At 43.4% G+C, this 19,035-nt stretch overlaps 1 protein-coding gene across 2 annotated transcripts in view; it reads right to left on the bottom strand.

The window, feature by feature from the left end:
* Positions 1–2,522, bottom strand: part of LOC130866786 (aldehyde oxidase 1) — a 57,345-nt gene extending 54,823 nt beyond the window's left edge. For both annotated transcript variants that reach the window (XM_057758367.1, XM_057758369.1), the window contains exon 1: positions 2,196–2,522. In XM_057758367.1, coding sequence (XP_057614350.1) covers positions 2,196–2,237 — 42 coding nt within the window. In that variant the 5' untranslated portion in view covers positions 2,238–2,522. The remainder of the gene's footprint in view (positions 1–2,195) is intronic.
* Positions 2,523–19,035: the final 16,513 nt, after the last annotated feature.

Here is a 19,035-nt window from a genome sequence, read left to right as displayed (position 1 = left end):
GGAGGGCTGCTGTGCGGGTCACCAGAGCCCCTGAAGGTCTTCCAGGAGGCCTTGCAAAGGCAGACCTGACTCACAGAAGTCTGGAATTTCATAGGACCCTTCTGCCCAGTGGCTTTTCATGCTTCTCTGAATAGCCCCTCACTCTCAGCTTGCTGACCAGGGTTGAAACACACGCTTCACTAAAACTGGGAGGGACAAAAACGGGAGGGGAAAGCTGACATAATGTTTGTTTGTTTTGTGGGATTGGGGGACAATTCAAGAACCAAACCAGTATTTCTAGAGTCTATTTTACAAGGGATCACAGAACATTTGGTCCCAGGACCTGGTCCAAGGCTCCTGGAAGCCCCCAGCGGTGCCAATGGCGGGACTGAGAGATTAAAGAAGCCTTCAGATAAGAAAGGGCTCATTTACTCTTAAATATCATGAGAACACAAAGGTGCACTACTTGTGAAAGGCTCCCGTTTGGAAGCAGGGAGGGAGAACGTGAGAGACATCAGACTCAACAGCTGCTGCCTCACTGAACTAAACCCCAGCATCACCTGTACTCTGGCTCCTGGCCATGTCTCCAGCCCCAACAGTTTGTTCTCTGAGCATGGAAACATTCTCCTGCCCCAGGGCCTTTGCCCCTGGATTTCTCTGCCTGAAATGTTCTTTCCCTGGATTTCTCTGCCTCAAATGTTCTTTCCCCACATGGATGCTTGGCTACTTCCACACACTGCCCCGAAAGACCAAAGCATCCCCATCACCCACCCCACGAGATCCTGCCCGTCTCAGTGTTCTTACCCAGCGCCTGTCACTGCCCATACCACGCTCTCTCCATTTATTTATATGCACGTCAGCTGTCACCCCAGGACGTGTTAACTCCACACCGGCAGGGGCCTCATCATTTCTTTGGTTTGCCGTATCCCATAAACCCAAACACAGTTTGGCATACGATAGGCTGATAACAAAACCACAGATTGAATATTCATGATCACTCCTTGTGCAGTAAGAAGCATGGCCCCCATTAGTAAAGGAGTGGTCTCCCTGAGGCCACCTGGGTGAGCAGCAGGCGTGTAAGGGAACCCCTGCTTGTTTACTGTGGACAGAAGACTCCTGTGCTTATTCTGCTATGCAAAAGAAAACACGAAGGAGCAAGGCAACCCTTCACCCCATTAGCCTAGCTCACCCTCACGCTGGTCCTTTGGGGTCCTAATGGAGCTCATGAAGGAACCATCTTATCCCATGTGAGGCCCATAAAGCTCGGGGGGGGGCAACACGGACACACGCTTTTAGTGGGGCTTGTATAATTTGAGAGATCCAGTTCTTCAAGAAAACACTTTACAAACCCACAACTGTCTGAATTAACTCATGGCCTCAGAACAGACACACGAAAGTCTGGTGCTAAACCTTCCTTGGCTTCCTAAGGGTCAGCCAGTGCCAGCCAGGGCTGGGGCTCCGTTTGTCCATAGCCAGATGCAGGAGCCACAGGGGACCAAACAGCCACAGGGGACCCAAACAGAGGAGCACTGGCACCGTGGACAGCAGGACTCTGCCCACCCCCTCGATGCACCATCAGTGTCTACCGAGAACACTCCGAGTAAGCCAGCTCACTGCCAGACCTCGGCTTTAAATGATGCTCAGGGACTTTGTTGTCCGCAAGCAACAGGCCTTGCTTGGAACAGTCATAAAGGTCCTCGGAGTCAAAGCACACACGGAAATAAAACAAAACGAACTGCCGCAGTCAGCAGAGTCCCTAGAGCCTGGCTCTGGCAAGCTGGGCTGTGCCAGGAACTTGCTTTGACTTCACAAATCATGGCTTCCTCTGAGAAAGAACAGGATAGCTTGAATCAGCGCATCACTCCCCGGACAAGCGGAGAATCGGGGCTGGAAGATGCTATTAGCTCGGGCTTTGAGGGTGGGAAGGGCTGGATTCACAGTGCTGGATGGATAAGAACGGAGCTCTTTTTACCTGCTCTTTGAGGAGTGGCTGGGCTAGGGTGTCCTGCTATGGCCATGGAAAGGGGATGTTGGGAAGGAAGAGGTCCTGGGATTCAGACAATTCTGAAACTTGCCCTTAACCCTTAGTCTCCTGTGTGCAGGTAGTGAGGCAAAGTCATCCACGCCAAGGTCTCAGGGAAAGCAGGGCTCAGGATGAGAAAGGGCCAGGCACCCGTGCAGGGTCCGCCCTGCGTGGGCAACCCCGGGGCTCTCACCTTCCTGCCATTCACGAAGAAGAGCAGCTGAGTGGACTCCATGGCTCCAGAGGTTCCCAGCAGGTCCTGGGCAGCACCAGACACCAGAGAGAATAAGTTGCCTGAGACAAGGGGAGGGGCTTGCCCGCCCAGAAAGTTCTGGAAGAGCTGGTGCTGCCCAGTTCCTAACTGGAAAACTTTCCAGACACCTATGGAGCGTGCCAAGCAGGTGACACACTGAAATCTTGCGGCATCTTTTCAATTTTGCTTCACAGCAGCACTGCAGGCAAAGGAGGTCCCCGTAGCTGATGCAAAGACTTGCTCTTTGGAAATGGCTTCCTGCTCATTTGAATCTTCTCTGCTTGTTTAGGTCAGGCTGTCGGTATTGCTGAGTCACTTCCTAGAGAACAGTGCCCTTAAAGGCAAACAACCACATTTATTTACTAGGAAAAATCTTACCTACATACTTAAAACCTGCGCTCCGAGGGCAACTTTTTGTCTATCTCTTACATTATAAAACTTGGGAAATCTCAACTGAGATCAAACTAGTTTTCATACTTTGTCTCACTTAGTGCACCGTCCTAGACGATGTTCCTGCAAACACATCTTCCCCCTCCCTCCCAGATAGGGCTTCTCTGTGTAGCTCTGGCTGTCTCTTAGCAGATCTCCGCCTGCCTCTGCCTCCTGAGTGCTGGGCTACACCGCATTGTTATTGGGAAACTTGACAAGTTTGTACATAGAAGAGAATAATCTACATCTCCAGAGCTCCAGGGGCTTTAGTGGGAAGTGGTTAGCACCTCCTGGCTTCCTGGGTGTCAGCAAGGAAATTTCAGATGCAATGTTTTATGCTTAAATGCATCAGTAGACACAAAATACATGTGCGCGCACACATTTTTCCTTCCTTCCTTCCTTCCTTCCTTCCTTCCTTCCTTCCTTCCTTCCTTCCTTCCTTCCTCCTTCTGTCCCTTCCCTGTGACAGAGTCTCACTATATAGCTATGGCTAGTTTGAAATTTCCTGGCCTTGTACTGACTGACATCAGCCTATGCCTCCTGAGCGCTGGGTTTAAAGGTGTGCTCCACCATACCTGGCATGCTTTACCTTTTTTGAAAAATACTTTGTTTGATAGAGGCAGGGAAGCCGGCTCAGTGCTTAGGAGCACTTGTTACCCCAATAGAGGACAGGGTTCAATTCCCAACGCCCACAATTATCCATAACTCCAGTTGTAGAGAATCCAATTTCCTTCTTCTGACGTCCCAGGACCCCAGGTGTGCACATAACACACACAGGCATGCACACATACACACATACTTACACACACATAACACACACTTACACAAACACATAACACACACACAAAATCTAAAAAAAGCCAAGCTATTTGCTTTATTTTGTCCATAGATCTATTTAAAAACAAGAACATCCGTATTGATGCACCAATAAAACTGGTGGCTGTTTAAGTCTTTTTATCCATGGAGCACATTCTGCTGTGATACAAATTGACAATCTTTTCCCACACCAGTCACCCCTTCCGCGCTCACCGACTTAGTAAAAGATGCTCTCATCTCACAGGGTTTTCAAATGGCTGCCACCCACTGGCAGTTGCTCAGATTTTTGTTCTGGTGGGGCGCAATGAATGCGATGCTTTTGCTGCTCTTGTTTGCAAGAGCAAACCGTGGCGCCCTGACATTGGTCTGAGAGAATTTCTGATGGTTTCCCAGATGTGGGGCTGCAGAAACAAACAGTAGCTGCGTATGTACATTTTCTGGATATTGTCAAAATCTTTTCTATGAGCTTCTATCACGTTGCACGCTTCCAGCAATGTGCAAGAAGAAACCGTGGTATCAGAGGGAAGGGGTTGGATTAGTAACGCCGAGATATCTGGGAACCTCTGAGGGAGGGCACTGCCCACTCTTTGTCAACACCTCAGGAGGGGGCATTTCAGGGGCAGGACCTGAGATTTGGGAGGTGGGCTGCGAGGGAGGAGGGGACTTGTGGGAAGGCAGGCTGCAGCCTCTGAGGGAGGTGCGCAGCTCCAGACTGAGCATCAGGCAGAACCTGGGATTGCTGGAGCAGGCTGAGAACAAACTAGTGCTGTTGGGCATTACTAGGGTGGGGCTGACAAATGCCAGCACTTAGGACTGAGCGAGTAAAGCCCCGTGCCCTCAGTACTTCTCTCCTCTGTGGCCCCTGTTGACAGGAGTTCACAGCAGGTCAGCCAGCAAAGAGCAGAAATCATTAGTCTTGATACCATACAGGAAAGTGTAAAGTTAGAGTTGAGACAATGGCTGGCGGGTATTAAAAAGTGGAGTTTGGTTTACAAGTGACTCACGCTTGTAATTCTTCCAGCCTTTAGAATCTGAGGCGGGGAGGATAGATAGATAGATGGATAGATAGATAGATAGATAGATAGATAGATAGATAGATAGATAGATAGATAGATCTGAGGACGGACAAATCTACTTTAACGTGTTTCCTCTTCATGTTCATGTCTCTTTATTCTTCATAAAAAAGCTCCCATTTCCCATGAAGCGTTCAGTTTATATACACATACAGACACACTTAGCAATTCCATAGGCCACACCAAGCATGCATTTCATAGAGCCGTGGAACCAGGCACCTGTCAGCTCATGACTCTCTCAGAAGGGGTGAGACTGTGAAGCCCCTCAGCAGACACCAGAAGGGCTGGTTAAGGATGGGGCTTCCAATCAATATGGAATTCTAAGAAGAGGAAAGAAGGGGGTGTGAGGTTGTGCACTAACTACCTTTCTTAAGTGTGACTTGTTAAGCTAGAAGTTGTGGTTCGTAACCGTAGAGGATATCACAGCAGTAGTGTTGCAAGCTGAGCACTTCCAGTTCCTTCCATGGAGGCTGGGAACACAGTGTTGTGGTAACCATGGCAACCAGTGCAGGCCTCCAGAGGAAGACCATGGCTCTTGATTTGCTTAGGCATTTTGCTTGCCCATTTAAAGGGAATTTCTTTGGAGACCTCCACTTCCAGCCCCTAATGGGGTGCTTGTTAGCACCCAGGTGAAAAGGAATTCCTTTCTCTGGGTCTGGTTTAGCGATCCAAGCTTTTTTTTTCCTATATCTCTAGGAGTAAAGGCATAAATAGTTAATTTCTTAGGCTAAGATCTTGTGTCAGTTAAAACCAAGGTGAAAGGTAAATTCACAATATGAATAGCTTGTTAGAGAGAGCAAAGGCCAGTGGATTGCACCTTCCTGAGTCCGTTGGTAGAGAATTCAGGGCTTCCCTGACTGGTTTATCAGTAAGGACAGACAAGCTGTCTCTCCTGCTCAATGCCTGTCTTTTGAGGTTCTTATGTGGTCTCCTTTTCTTGAGTGGTGTCGTGCCTGCCATTAAGGATAATTGTAGGGGACTAGCAATTGTAGGGGATAATTGTAGGGAACTGGCTATACGTGTATCTGACTGCAAGAACAAAGGTTTCTTTGACTGAGTGAATACTTTCACACCAGGGCACTTCAGCGTGCTAAAAGCCACGCAGTTATCAGTATAGAAAGTTTTATGGATTTTTATTGAGCTACACATTTTTCTCTGCTCTCCTCCCTTCCTCCCCCCCTCCCCTTCAACCTTCTCCCATGGTCCCCATGCTCCCAATTTGTGTTTTATTCTACTTCCCATGTAGATTAGATCTATGTAAGTCTCTCTTAGGGTCCTCATTGTTATCTAGGTTCTCTGGGATTGGGCATTGTAGGCTGGGTATCTTTGCTTTACGTCTAAAAGCCACTTATGAGTGAGTACATATGGTATTTGTGGTTTTTATTTTTCAGTTTGTTTATATGGTGGATTACGTTGACAGATTTTCATACATTGAACCATCCCTGCATCTCTGGGATAAAGTCTACTTAGTCATGGTGGATGATTTTTTTTCATGTGTTCTTGGATTTGATTTGCCAGCATTTTATTGAGTATTTTTGTATCGATGTTCATGAGTGAGATTGGTCTGTAATTCTCTTTCTTTGTAATGTCTTTATGTGGTTTGGGTATCAGGGTAATATAGCCTCATAAAAAGAGTTTGGCAATATTCCTTCTGCTTCTATTGTGTAGAACAATTTGAGAAGTATTGGTATTAGTTCTTCTTTGAAAATCTTGTAGAATTCTGAGCTAGAATCATTTAGTCCTGGGCTTTTTTTGGTTGGGAGACTTTGATGACTGTTTCTATTTCGTTAGCAGTTATAGGTCTATTTAATTTGCTTATCTGGTCTTGATTTAATTTTGGTAAGTGATATTTATCCAGAAAATTGTCTATTTCCTTTAAGTTTTCCAATTTTGTGGAGTACAGGTTTTTAAAATATGACCTGAATTCTCCGAATTTCCTCCGTGTCTGTTGTTATGTCCCCCTTTTCATTTCTGATTTTGTTAATTTGGATATTCTCTCTCTGCCTTTTGGACAGTTTGGACAAGGGTTGTCTATTTTGTTGATTTCCACAAAGAACCAACTCTTTGTCTCATTGATTGTTTGTATTGTTTTCTTTGTTTCCACTTTGTTCATTTCAGCTCTCAATTTGATTATTTCCTGACATCTAGTTCTCCTGGGTAAGTTTGTTCTAAAGTTTTCAAATGTTCTGTTAATTCACTAGTGTGGGATTTTTCCAGCATCTTTATGCAGGCGTTTAGTGCTATGAACTTTCCGCTTAACACTGTTTTCCTTGTGTTCCATAAATTTGGTTATGTTGTGTGGTCATTTTCATCGAATTTTAGGAAGCCTTTATTTCTTCCTTGACCCATTGATACTTCAGGTGAGCATTGTTTAATTTCAACGTGTTTGTGGGCTTTCTAGAATTAGTGTTGCTGCTGAATTTTAATTTTAAGCCATGGTAATCCGTTAAGATACAAGGGGTTATTCCAATTATTTTGTATATGTTGAAGTTTGTGTTGTTTTGAGAAAGTTTCATGAGGTGCTGAGAAGATATATTTTTATATGTTTGAATGGAATGTTCTATAACTGTCTGTTAAGGCCATTTGAGTCATAACAACTCTTAGTTCCCTTATTTCTCTCTTAATTTTTTGTCTGATTGACCTGTCCAGTTGTGAGAGGGGAGTCTCCTCCTATTAGTGTGTGGGGTTTAATGTGTGATTTAAGCTTTAGAAGTGTTTCTTTTACATATGAGGGTGCCCTTGTATTTGGAGAATAGCTATTCAATATTGAGATTTCTCTTGATGGATTTTTCCCATAACTAATATGAAATTTCCTTCCTTGTCTCTTTGGACTGATTTTAGTTTGAAGTCTGTTTTGTTAGATATTAGGATAGCTACATCAGCTTGTTTCTTAGGCCCATTTGATTGGAAAACTTTTTCCCAACTCTTTACTCTTGAGGCAGTGTCTGTCTTTGAGGTTGAAGTGTGTTTATTGTATGCAGCAGAAGGATGGATTCTGCTTTTGTTTCCAATCTGTTCACCTGTGTCTCTTTATAGGTGAGTTGAGTCCATTTACATTAAGGGATATTAATGATCAGTGATTGCTATCTCCTGTTATTTTAGTTTTCATTGTTGGCGTGGTTAATTTGTGTGTTTTTCCCTTCTTTGGGATTTGCTGATATGATATCATCAATTGTCTGTGTTTTTGTGGATGTAGCCAACATCCTTGGGTTGGAGTTTTCCTTCTAGTGCTTTGTGTAGGGCTGGGTTTATGGCTAAGTATTGGTTAAATCATGGACTATCTTGTTTTGTCCTTCTACGGTGATTGAAAGTTTTGCTGGGTATAATACCTAACAAGTATTCCTGAAAGCAGCATGGTGGAGGAAATGGCAACAATAAACACGTTTGCATTGATTATCTTGCACAGCAGGATACCTTGCTTTTTGTTTTGAGCCACTGAATAGACATGAAGATGAAAGAGGGTTTGAAAATTACCTCCTGTCCTAGCCTGTTTATTAGGTTAAAACGAAATGAGTTGAATTACTAAATGACATTCAGTAGAAATTTAAATTAACAAGTTATGTGATGACCAATTTTTTTTTAAGTTTCCTCTTTGAAATACAGCTATTGGATGCACAAATACCTCAATGTACGTATAGACAAACAATAATCCATGAAAGCCCCCCGCAAAATAGAAAAGAAAACAACAGAATATTTCTTCATGAGAATTCTGTAAAGTGTGTGTGCTTTTCATGAGATGCATGTGTATAGTCTCAGCATGAAAAGGCAGAAAAGGCAGGCAGGGAGCAGGTCCCTTCTCTTCCGTAACTCATCTCCAGAGACAATGACGCTACCACTTTGAGTAACTAACTGGACTTGATAAAAAAAAATTTTTTTAAACACAAATCACAATATACTTTCAGGGAAAATACTGAATGATAACAACCCTGATGTAGAAACAGAACACGGCAGATGTGGCCATCCCAAGCAGACATCTCTGTACTCGAGGGCTGGAATGTAGGAGCGGATGGAACAAACATATTTTAAAAATCTTTATCTTTTAAGTTGCAAAGCATTGAAGATGAAAAGAAGACATGTTACAGTAAAATCTACAAACCATAGTGAATATATAGCCATGATTTCATATTAAATCAGAACAATTGTCTTTCTGAAACAAAGACCAAACAGGGGAGACAGATGGAGACCCAGCACCACATAGATTTCTCTGCAGGACTTTTAATATAAGGAAGATCAGTCAGAGAAGACATAAGAGCTGAGGACAAAGAACACCTGGGCCAGGACCCCAGAATGTAAGGGGCAGGGCCAGGGTGACAATTTCTCACCTACTGCTGGCACGAACTGTGAATACGACAGGACATTCTGTTATGGCTGGGAGGACAGGCACACGCTGCCCTGCCTGACTTGCACGTGATTTCTGGGGCTCTGAACTCAGGTCCTCATGTGTCTTCTAGCTCTTTACTGATGAAGTCATCTCTCCGGTCTTTAAAGACAAATACAGAAGTGTTTTGTGAATGAAATCACTCAGTATCAGAGACCTGCTTTAGAAGCATACCTGAATCAAACCCAGCACATTGTCAATGACTACTAAAGCTGAGGAGGGGTAGATGGGTAAAGTGGCTACAAGTCTTTCTTTGCTAGTGTACATCTGCAGTTAAAAAAAATTAGGAAAAAATTGTTTCTCTTCAGGACCAGAGGAAATATAAGCCACACTGACTTCTAGGGAACAACGCAGGAAATAAATGTGGGTAATAGCTATGAAAACAGTGGTTGGTAAATTGTATTCAACAAATATAAAAAATTATAGCTACCAATTAAAGTTTCTAAAATGACAGCAGTAAGATGGAAACTAACTGAGACTAATTTAATTTAAAACCAGAGCTGAAAGAGAAAGGAGAAGAAGTTTCATTTTGATGGCATCTCTCCCAAGTTCATCCTGCGTACACATGAACATGTTTTAGTGATTGACATTTGAGAGTGTTCAGACACTAATCCAGGCCAAGCGCTTCTCCAATTTCTCCCTTTATTTCTTCTTTGACTTGGACTCTTTAGTCGCTTGGGTTTGGAGGGGCTTGTCTTTGTCAGTATGCTTATATATTTGGTTCATACTTGAAATTATTTTTGTCCTCTCATTTATGTTCTGTTTACGCTTATTTAGTTTTGATTGAGTTTGCTGAGCATGGACAAACCTTTTTAAGTCCAGCGTAGTCTGGGTCTCAAAGTCACATACAGTTTTGTTATCTTTGGTGGAAAGGTCAGCTATATGAATTGCATTTGCAACGTCTAGGTTTTCAGAACTGGTCTCTTTATCCTTTTGGTTTGAAAATTAAAGTATTCTTTTCTGAGTTATTAATCACAAATGTCTGTCAAGAAGGTGTAGGACCCAGCCATGACAAGCTCAATAGAGGCCTGAGTCTCAGCACTTTACCCTAAGGCAATACCTGGTTCTAAGAAGGACCACAAGGTGAGACCACCTGCGCACCACCCAGAAACAGGCCATCCAAAGGTAATTCCTAATGTTCCAACCACTATAGCTAGGATCACCTGCCAGCACACACCCATCACTTTTCACCAGGACGCCCCTAGACAAATGTCAACCAATCCGGGGTCCTGAACCTTAGAAATCCCTCACCCCCATCTTTGCTACTATAAGACCCCAACCCTAACTGAACTCAGGGCATTCCAACCACTCCAATACATTGGACACACAGAGAGACCGAGATTGCAAACTTGTGTAAGGATTTTCAAAGTTCTTTGCTTTTACATACAGGACTTGGTCTACTTGATGTGGGGGGAACTCTGTGATCTGGGCATAACAAAGGCTTATTTATATTACAATGTAGGATATTCTGGCACGGATCAAATTTACAATCTTTAAGAGATTTGACTGAAAGGGTATGTGTTATGGTTTTAGCCAAACTAGTATGGCTGGCACTTCTGAGCTCCAGGGCCACACATGTGTGGACAAGTCCCCAGGCAAAAATGCCTAGTCATTCCGGGGATCTTTAAAATGCCCTGCGTGACCCAATTGCGGGATGGTTGCATCACCTATGTGGGACACAGCCACGTAAGTCCTTGTGCGCATGCATGAGCTCAGTCATCTGCATATGACGTAGCCACATCATCCCCCTGTGCGCATGCGCAAGACAGCCTTTAAAAGCTGGATGCTCCATCTTCAGTCCCTTTCTCTGCACACATGCAAACACCTTTAAACAACAACTATGTGTCTGTGATTCAGAAAAGCAATGCAATGGGGGTTAATATTTAAAAACAGATCACTGAGAAATTCGGCCCAGCACATCAACGTGTTTGCTGTGCAAAACCTGAGGACCTGAGTTCAATTCCTAGAACCCATTACAGAGAGATTCCACAAAGCTGTCCTGACATCCACAGACACGTCATGCGCTCGCTTGCACACCCAGATACACATCATGTGCACAAACACACACACTAAGAATAATGAACCAATCATTGTATTCCGTTACACGAACAGGAAATGTAAAAGCTCACTGCACTAACAGAAAAGTGGTCTTTTCAACAATGACAGGAAAAGCCCTCGTTTAACTGCACAGCTCATGAAGAAACTCTCATTAGCTACCAACAAAGGGATTTTATCTGTGTTTTGTTTTCTGAGTCAGCTGACTGTGCAGACTGACGGCACTTTATTAGTTAGAATTTGACTCTTTAGATGATGGAGAAGAAATGGAAGAATCCTGTAAAGAGAAGTTAAAAGCCTGACAAAGAAATAGGAAATCTGAAGGCCCTTGTTAGTAAGAGAAATGGGATATTATCAAAAACTTTTTTGATAAAACAAAAGAAAAACCTGTAGGTGTAGGGCCAGTGAGGGGCACACTGGGTAAAAGTGGGTGCCATGTAAGTCTGAGGACCTGAGTTAAATTCCTAAAACCCACAGTGGAAGGAAAGAAATGATCATTTAATATTGTCCTATGACGTCTGTGCAAACTCTATATACACACCAGCCACACACACACACATACACAGACACACACATATACACATACACACTCACACAGACACGCACACACACACCCCACGTACTGCAATAATTAATAATTGGAAACAGCAACTGTGGGCTCAGATGCCTCTGTCCAGCTTTCAGCTTGTCATGACTATGATACTTTGCCTCGGTCTTGAATTTTATTAATCTGACAAAATCTAGAAAATCCGAGTGCTCACATCATACCAGACAATAGGAGGATGGTAAGAATGAGAGGTGTTATTACTTTATCCCAGTGAACAAGTAGTTATTGCAATAAAATAAGAAAAAGGAGCTATTCTTATTCACAAATAACAAAAGTATATTCATAGAAAATTCAGAGAGACAAACTTGGAATCAATAACAAGTTCACTGGGAACAAAGCCAGTATCTGGAAATTAATTGTGTGTTTGCAAAATCATATCAAGAAGAAAACATTATTAAGAAACAATGGCACCAAGTGTCCTGGTACACGCCTGTAATCTGTGCACTCTAGCAGTGGAGGCTGGAGGAATAGGAATTCTAGGCCAGCCTCAGCGAAATGAGACACTGGCCCAAATAATCAAAACAATTTCATTCAGAACAGCACTAAAATATCAAGCAAGTTGGGAAAAAAAACTAGGATATGGAATAACTTAGAGAGATCCACCTGCCTCTGCTCTGGAGTGCTGGGATTAAAGGCACGTGCCACCACCGCCCAGCTGTGCATTTTCTTTGCTCCTTAACTATCAACAGAGTGTGTTAGCATGGTGGAAACCATCTTTCACACCAAGACTCTACAGACTTGTTGGGGGACAGGCAGGGCCCTCTCTTTTCTGCACTTTTAGGTGAGCAGATCACAAGTCCTAAGGGCGGACCTGTTCTTCTCCCCACCCACAGAATGGAAGCTCTACAGCAGTGGAAAGCAGTTTGAACATCTTTCTGCTGACCCGTCCTGATCCATGGCTCGGTGATGTCACCGACCTGGGTAGACTCCATGGATTAGCTTGGATAGAAGCCATGGAGCTTTGCAACGAGGCCTTTGAAGGACAGAGATATTGGTGTTTGATATTTCACTGTTTGTTGTGATAGATTAAATTTAGTCTTTTGCATAAGCTGTCTTGAAGCTAATCCAAAGCAAATGAACTTTTTTATCCCCTTGGACAACAAATAGGGCTTAATCTGGGGCTAAGAGTATTGTGTGGGGGCTGGAGAGATGGTTCAGGAGTTAAGAGAACTCGCTGCTCTTACACAGGGTAGAAGAGGAGAAATACAGGCCCGTTTCTCACCATTGTCTGGCGATCAGAGTTTGGAGATTAACAGGCACAATTTCACCTTCCAACACAGGAGATGGTCGCCTGGCCTTTTTGAAGTTATGGCATCCTGACAGGTGGTCAGGATGTTATGTGATTGTGTAACTAGTAGGTCACCTGGGGAAGAGGTGTCTTCTGCCTACATGACCAAGTGTTGGCCAAGTGAAGGTGACTTGAGTCATCTTGCGACCGAGGCAACAGAGTGCTGATAATGGGAAGTCTCGGGTTGTCATGGTAAAGACAGCCTTTATTATCTGCTCCCTCGGCTTACCTTCATAGAAAACCTGTGGGAAAATAAACGTGGGAGACTTTGGGGATCTGAATAATCCAGGAAACTCCCTCCCGACACTGTCTTGCTTTCTGTCTTATTATTTTTATGCATCTTCGTATCTTTCACTTGTATTTCTTCAATTTCCATGCCTTCCCCTAGCAAGAAGTGGTTTTCGTTGAGGCTGGTCTTCAACAGCAGAGGATCCAGGTTTGATCCCTACTCCCCACATGCTGGCCTACAACCGTCTGGAACTCCAGTTTCCGGTGAGATGACACTCTTCTGGCCTCTGTGTGTAGCATGATTAATAAAACCCCAGAGAAAGAAATTGGGGTTCAACCTGAAAGTCAGAAAGACGAAACATCCAGCCACTGCCTGGTCTGTAAGATTGATTGGTGTGGATGTTTTACTTTCTGAACTTTAGGCAAGCTTTATTATTTATTACTATACAAATATAATATAAATTTATTAAAATAAATTTATTAAAATACAAATAAAATATCACTACAACCATAGGTACCAAACATGCATAGAGTAGCCATACATACTGTAATAGGAAAGGAAAAGTATCGGCTCAGGACCCCAAGGTCAAGTTCTCAGCACAGTGGAGATTTATGTGCCCCAGAGGGACAGAGGGCAGGGAATAAGAGACAAAGACAGGAGACAGAGGACAAGGGAGACTGGGCAGGGGTATTTGTCCCAGAGGACAAAGGACTGCCTCTGGATAGAGGGACACAGACATGTCACAGAGGAAATGGTGGCTTATAAAGGTAGAAAGGTAAATAAATAAATGAACAAGCAAATAAACAAATGAGGGGTCTTAGCTCACTCAGGAGAACAAGTTCAACTGCGTTCTCATCCCACTATCCTGAATTCTTGAAACCCAGAGAAGCACAGATGAGTGCAATATGCCCTTTGCATAGATGCTGGATGTCCTTGACAATTGTGTGTGGTGGGAAACCCTACACCTTTGTTCTCAGCACTATTGGCACAATGAAGGGCAGTCAGAGTTTAAACAGAGCTTAGGATATTGTATGTTCTGTGCTCTCTACTCCGTGAAGGTTCAGGATGATTGTGCAACATGCCCAGGATTGCTTGGCTAACAAATATGGGAGAGACCTTGGTTTTCATCTCTGGGCTCCTTTCCCAGGCTCTGAGAGTTCCTCTTGGGGAGAGGGCCATTCTTCTAGAACACTGGGGCTAAAGGGAGGTGCTGGGGATTTATGTGAATGTTTCCTTGCAGCTGCCAGAGGAATGGCATTTGTCTACTCTTGCCAAACTCATGCTTACTTAGCTCTTTAAAGTTGGTTGGGGAACACAGACCACAAACCATGCTTAGTAGGTGGAGAAAAGAATTAAAACTCTCAGTTTAATTCTTTGCCTTTTATTATACTGTAGGAATGACTCTTCAAGTTTTTATGCCCTTTTATTATTTTCTCGACCCCATAGAATTCAAAGAATTGTGTTAGAATTCAAAGAATTCTTGCTTATTCTCCGAAGCAAAGCCACACATTTTCTTGCCAAAGTATGGCCAAGTATCATACAGCATTACATGGTTTCATAATTCCAAAGAATGGGGTTTAATCAAATCTGGCAAATAAAATCAAAAAATGTTTTTTAAATAATTCTTACTATTTAAAGATCAAGATGGAAATGGCCTCATCTTATATAATCATTTTCTCTGTACGCCATCAAGAACAGAAAGAATATATGTCCATTCTCATGGCAGGCTTGCCATTAATGAATATTTTTTATGGTAAGGACCGAAAGTTCCAGTTCCTCTTTCTTCCTGAACCCTAATACTTTTCGTCTGACTCACAGGGACCAAGTGCGGCTGTGGAGGAGGTAAGTGTGGTTCTCGCACAGTGATGATCTCAAAATACAACACCATCTCCAAAAAGATGGGGAACCTTTCCTCCACTGCCAGGCCTGTGGTGGACTGCACACTGACTCCCCCAAGCATTTATTCCTGGTACACTGGAGACCGCATTTCACTCCAGAAAGGACTCAGAGACAACCGCAGATTACGAGCTGGAACTAAAATAAACATCCTGTAAGCTACTGTTTGGAGAATGTGCTCAGACTTGTACCTGGTCCTAGCGATACAGGCACCACATTATACAAATGATGGAAACCGGGTTCAGAGGAATTTGTACTCTCACCATAGCCATAGAACTAGTGAGTATTAGATCATGAGCCCCAAATCCATTGCTCTGTAAAGTCAAGATCCTTTGTGTAAGTGCCACACCAGGAGAACTGTGAACGTCTGCTTCCTCCTATCATTCCCCCAAGCACAGGGGTCCAGGCAAAGTGACTTGAATTCATGGAAGTAGACACTGGTGGAACTAATTGCTACACGACTCACCGTACAGGTCCTCTCACTTCACTGCTTCCCAAACCTTCCAGACATTTCCTAAAATCACACACAACCTATACTAGCAGAGGAGAAACTGCTCCTTATTAACTAGCTTTTACTACTGAAGGGATGAAATGGGCATATCAATCAAGTTCATTTCAGCACCTGTATTATACTGTTTTTATTGAGCTCTATATTTTTCTCTGCTGCCCTCCTTTCCACCCTTTTACCCATAATCCCCATGCTCCCCATGCTTCCAATTTACTCAGGAGATCTTGTCTTTTTTTTAACCTCCCATGTAGATTAGATCCATGTACGTCTCTCTTAGGGTCCTCTTTGTTGTCTATGTTCTCTGGGATTGTGAATTTTAGGCATTTTTGACTTCATGTCCAAAAGCCACTTATGAGTGAGTACATATTGTATTTGTCTTTCTGGGTCTGGGTTGCCCCATTCAATATGATGTTTTCTAGATCCATCCATTTGCCTGCAAATTTCAAGATAGCATTAATTTTTTTCCTCTGTGTGGTAATTCATTGTGAAATTGTACCACATTTTCCTTATACATTCTTTGGTCGAGGGGCATTTAGGTTTTTTCCAGGTTCTGGATATTTCAAATAGTGCTGGTATGAACAAGTCCTTGTGGTAGGATTGAGCATCCTTTGGGCATATACCCAAAAGTGTTGTTCCTGGGTCTTGAGGTAGGTTGTTTCCTAATTTTCTGAGAAATTGTCATACTGATTTCCATAGCAGCTGTACCAGCTTGCATTCCCACCAGCAATGCAGAAGTGTACCCCTTACCCCACATCCTCTTTAGCAAGCGTCATCAGTGATTTTTGGTGTTGGCCATTCTTACAGGTGTAAGATGGCATCTCAGAGTTGTTTTGATTTGCATTTCTATGATGGCCAAGAATGTTGAACATTTCCTTAAGTGTCTTTCATTCATTGTAGATTCCTCTGTTGAGAGTTCTCTGTTTAGGTCTGTATCCCATATTTTTATTGGGTTATTTGTTCTTTTGATGACCAATTTCTTGAGTTCTTTGTATATTTTGTTTATGAGCTGAAGGAATTCCCTGATAGAATTTTGGGGGTCACTTATGTAAAATCTCATTTGTATCATCAGCAAAAAGTGAGAGTTTGACTTCTTTTTTTCTGATTCATATCCCTTTGATCTCATTTTGTTGTCTTATTGCTCTGGCTAGAACCTCAATTACTATATTGAATAGATAGAGAGAGAGTGGACAACCTTGTCTTGTTCTTGATTTCAGTGGAATCTCTGGGAGTTTCTCTCCATTTAGTTGGATGTTGGCTGTTGGCTTGCTGTATATTGTCTTTATCATATGTGGGTATGTTCCTTTTATTCCTGCTCTCTCTGAGACCGTTATCATGAAAGTCGTTCAGGCCTGCTCCCATGGAGGTTGCTGGCTTGGGCCCTGTCTTTCCAGGGTTGCTGGCTCAGGCCTGATCCCTTGGAGGTTGCTCCCTTGTACCTGCTCCTGTGGAGGTTGATGGTTCAAGCTTGCTCTGCTGTAGGTCGCTGGCCTGGGCCTGATCCCATGGAGGTGGCTGGCTTAGGCCTGCTCCCACAGATGCCCCTGATTCAGGCCTGCCCCTGAGGAGTTCAATCTCAACTCCTATTTTTAACAAGATAATTGTTAATGACTTTTTTAATTGTAATATTTATATTTAGGCAGACATAGTTAAATTCAAAATTATTTATTTGATGATTTAATTTTTACATGAACTCAATTACCTTCCTATCAAAGTAATTATAACCCTGCACTTGCATTTTTGTTGATTTCCTTTGCTGCTATTGTTTCTCTGAACCCTCCACAGAACAGTTAATGGAAACCCTGGGCAGTAAGGCACCACTTCTTAAATTGTAGGATAAAGAGACAGAAGGCAGCCAGGATCCTGAAGCATCTCCATGCACAGAAATCCAAAGAACTTGACACAGGTCTATACACTGATCTTTATGGTATGCACTTCTTAATCAGTGCTGAAAAGTATTATTATCCCCATTGAGCAGGAGGGCAGACTGAGGCAACCAGGTGAACGTCAAGGACATTCTCCATGTAACTATCCCATTCTTGCAACATGTCTTCTCTCAGGGCGTTAGTGTATTACATGTTGGTATGCCACGTGCTCACTGAAATAGCCACTCTCTGGGCATCACAGATGAGATTTCAATGGTTTGGAAAGATTAAGACTTGGATATCTTGTACTCATGCCGTTGGAGCTGGCCTACAGAAGCAACGAACTTGTGCTTTGTTTTTGTTTGTTACTGAGGTGCCTTGCTGTCACGCTTGTTCCTGGAATATAACCGGTGCTCATGAAATCATGGACTCTCAGAAATCAAGGAAGAGCATGCAGAAACTCACAAACATGCAAGCCATTGAGATGCCTCGAGACTTGAGAGATAATTTCTCCTCCTTTGTTCTCCTAGAGAGTTTTATTCCTCTCAAGTCTTCTGTGCGCAGATCATTCTCTCAAGACACTTTTTAATTTCTCCATTTCTGCAAATCTGACGAACATTGCCTCCTGTCCTTATGCAAGTAATGGACTAAACTATTGACCGGAATCAGCCAAGCAGATCTTCATGAGAACATTAATCAGCATCATTAACACTGAATGTTGTTTCATTGTGTCTCATGCATTTACATTTTCTGTCCTCGCTACAGAGGAGCCCAAACCTGTCAAGTGCCCTGTGAAATCTCCATGCACTGTGTCTGCAGAATTAAGCAGATCCTGCCTAGAATCCTTACTCCAAAAGAGAAGGTTAGCTTTCTTGGGTCCCTTGTCTCCTCTTAGAGACCGCTCTTCTTGGGCTGTGTCACCAATAACCCCCGTCAGAACAAACACAGAGAACTGGCCAAGAGTAGAGTCAATCTCACCTAATCCTCATTGCAAAATAAAAAAAGGGGCCAAAGGTTACTGATTCCCATGTTCTAGAACCACATTGGTTTTCTGTTATGCCTCACAAAGATTGCTGCTCATAGCTCCCCAAGCTCATCTTGTCGTGAGACACAATTCACTTGATCCATGTGACATCTTGAACAAATCCAAAGGGGCTCCAAGTTCTCCTAAATTTCCACTTATCTTGTGCTTCAAGGCTGTTTGAACAAGGCTCAGCTGATGATTTGTTGCCAGCTCTTCCTGTTGTGAGAGACACGTGAGCAATCACAAGAACGGGGCAGCTGCGCCTTCTCTCTGACGCCTCTCAACGCTACTCTGTCTTCACTGAGCAATGTGCTTGTTCTCTCTTGGATGTGTTGGTGTTGTTGATGACTGTGTTTTCTCCCAAACCCATCCCAGCCTCGTGTCCAGTCAGCCTGACACTGCTCTGTCCCACACTTTCCTCTCCATTCTCTGCGTTGTCTTCTGACTTTCAACATGTCTTCTCTCCTCTCTGGTTTCACTGATCAGAAGGCAATCTACTCACAGCCTCCTCCCTCGCTTCTTGGCACGTCCAGTCACATACCCTAAATCCCACAGCTGAGTGCTTCCCAGCTTCTGTGCTAGGCTTCCGCCTGTGCTTTCTGACCAGCATGGGGA

The sequence above is a fragment of the Chionomys nivalis genome, chromosome 26 (assembly GCF_950005125.1).
Source record: "Chionomys nivalis chromosome 26, mChiNiv1.1, whole genome shotgun sequence".
In the NCBI taxonomy this organism is placed as follows: domain Eukaryota; kingdom Metazoa; phylum Chordata; class Mammalia; order Rodentia; family Cricetidae; genus Chionomys; species Chionomys nivalis.
The sequence above is the reverse complement of the archived record's forward strand: the minus strand, read 5'-3'. Positions and strand labels throughout refer to the sequence as shown.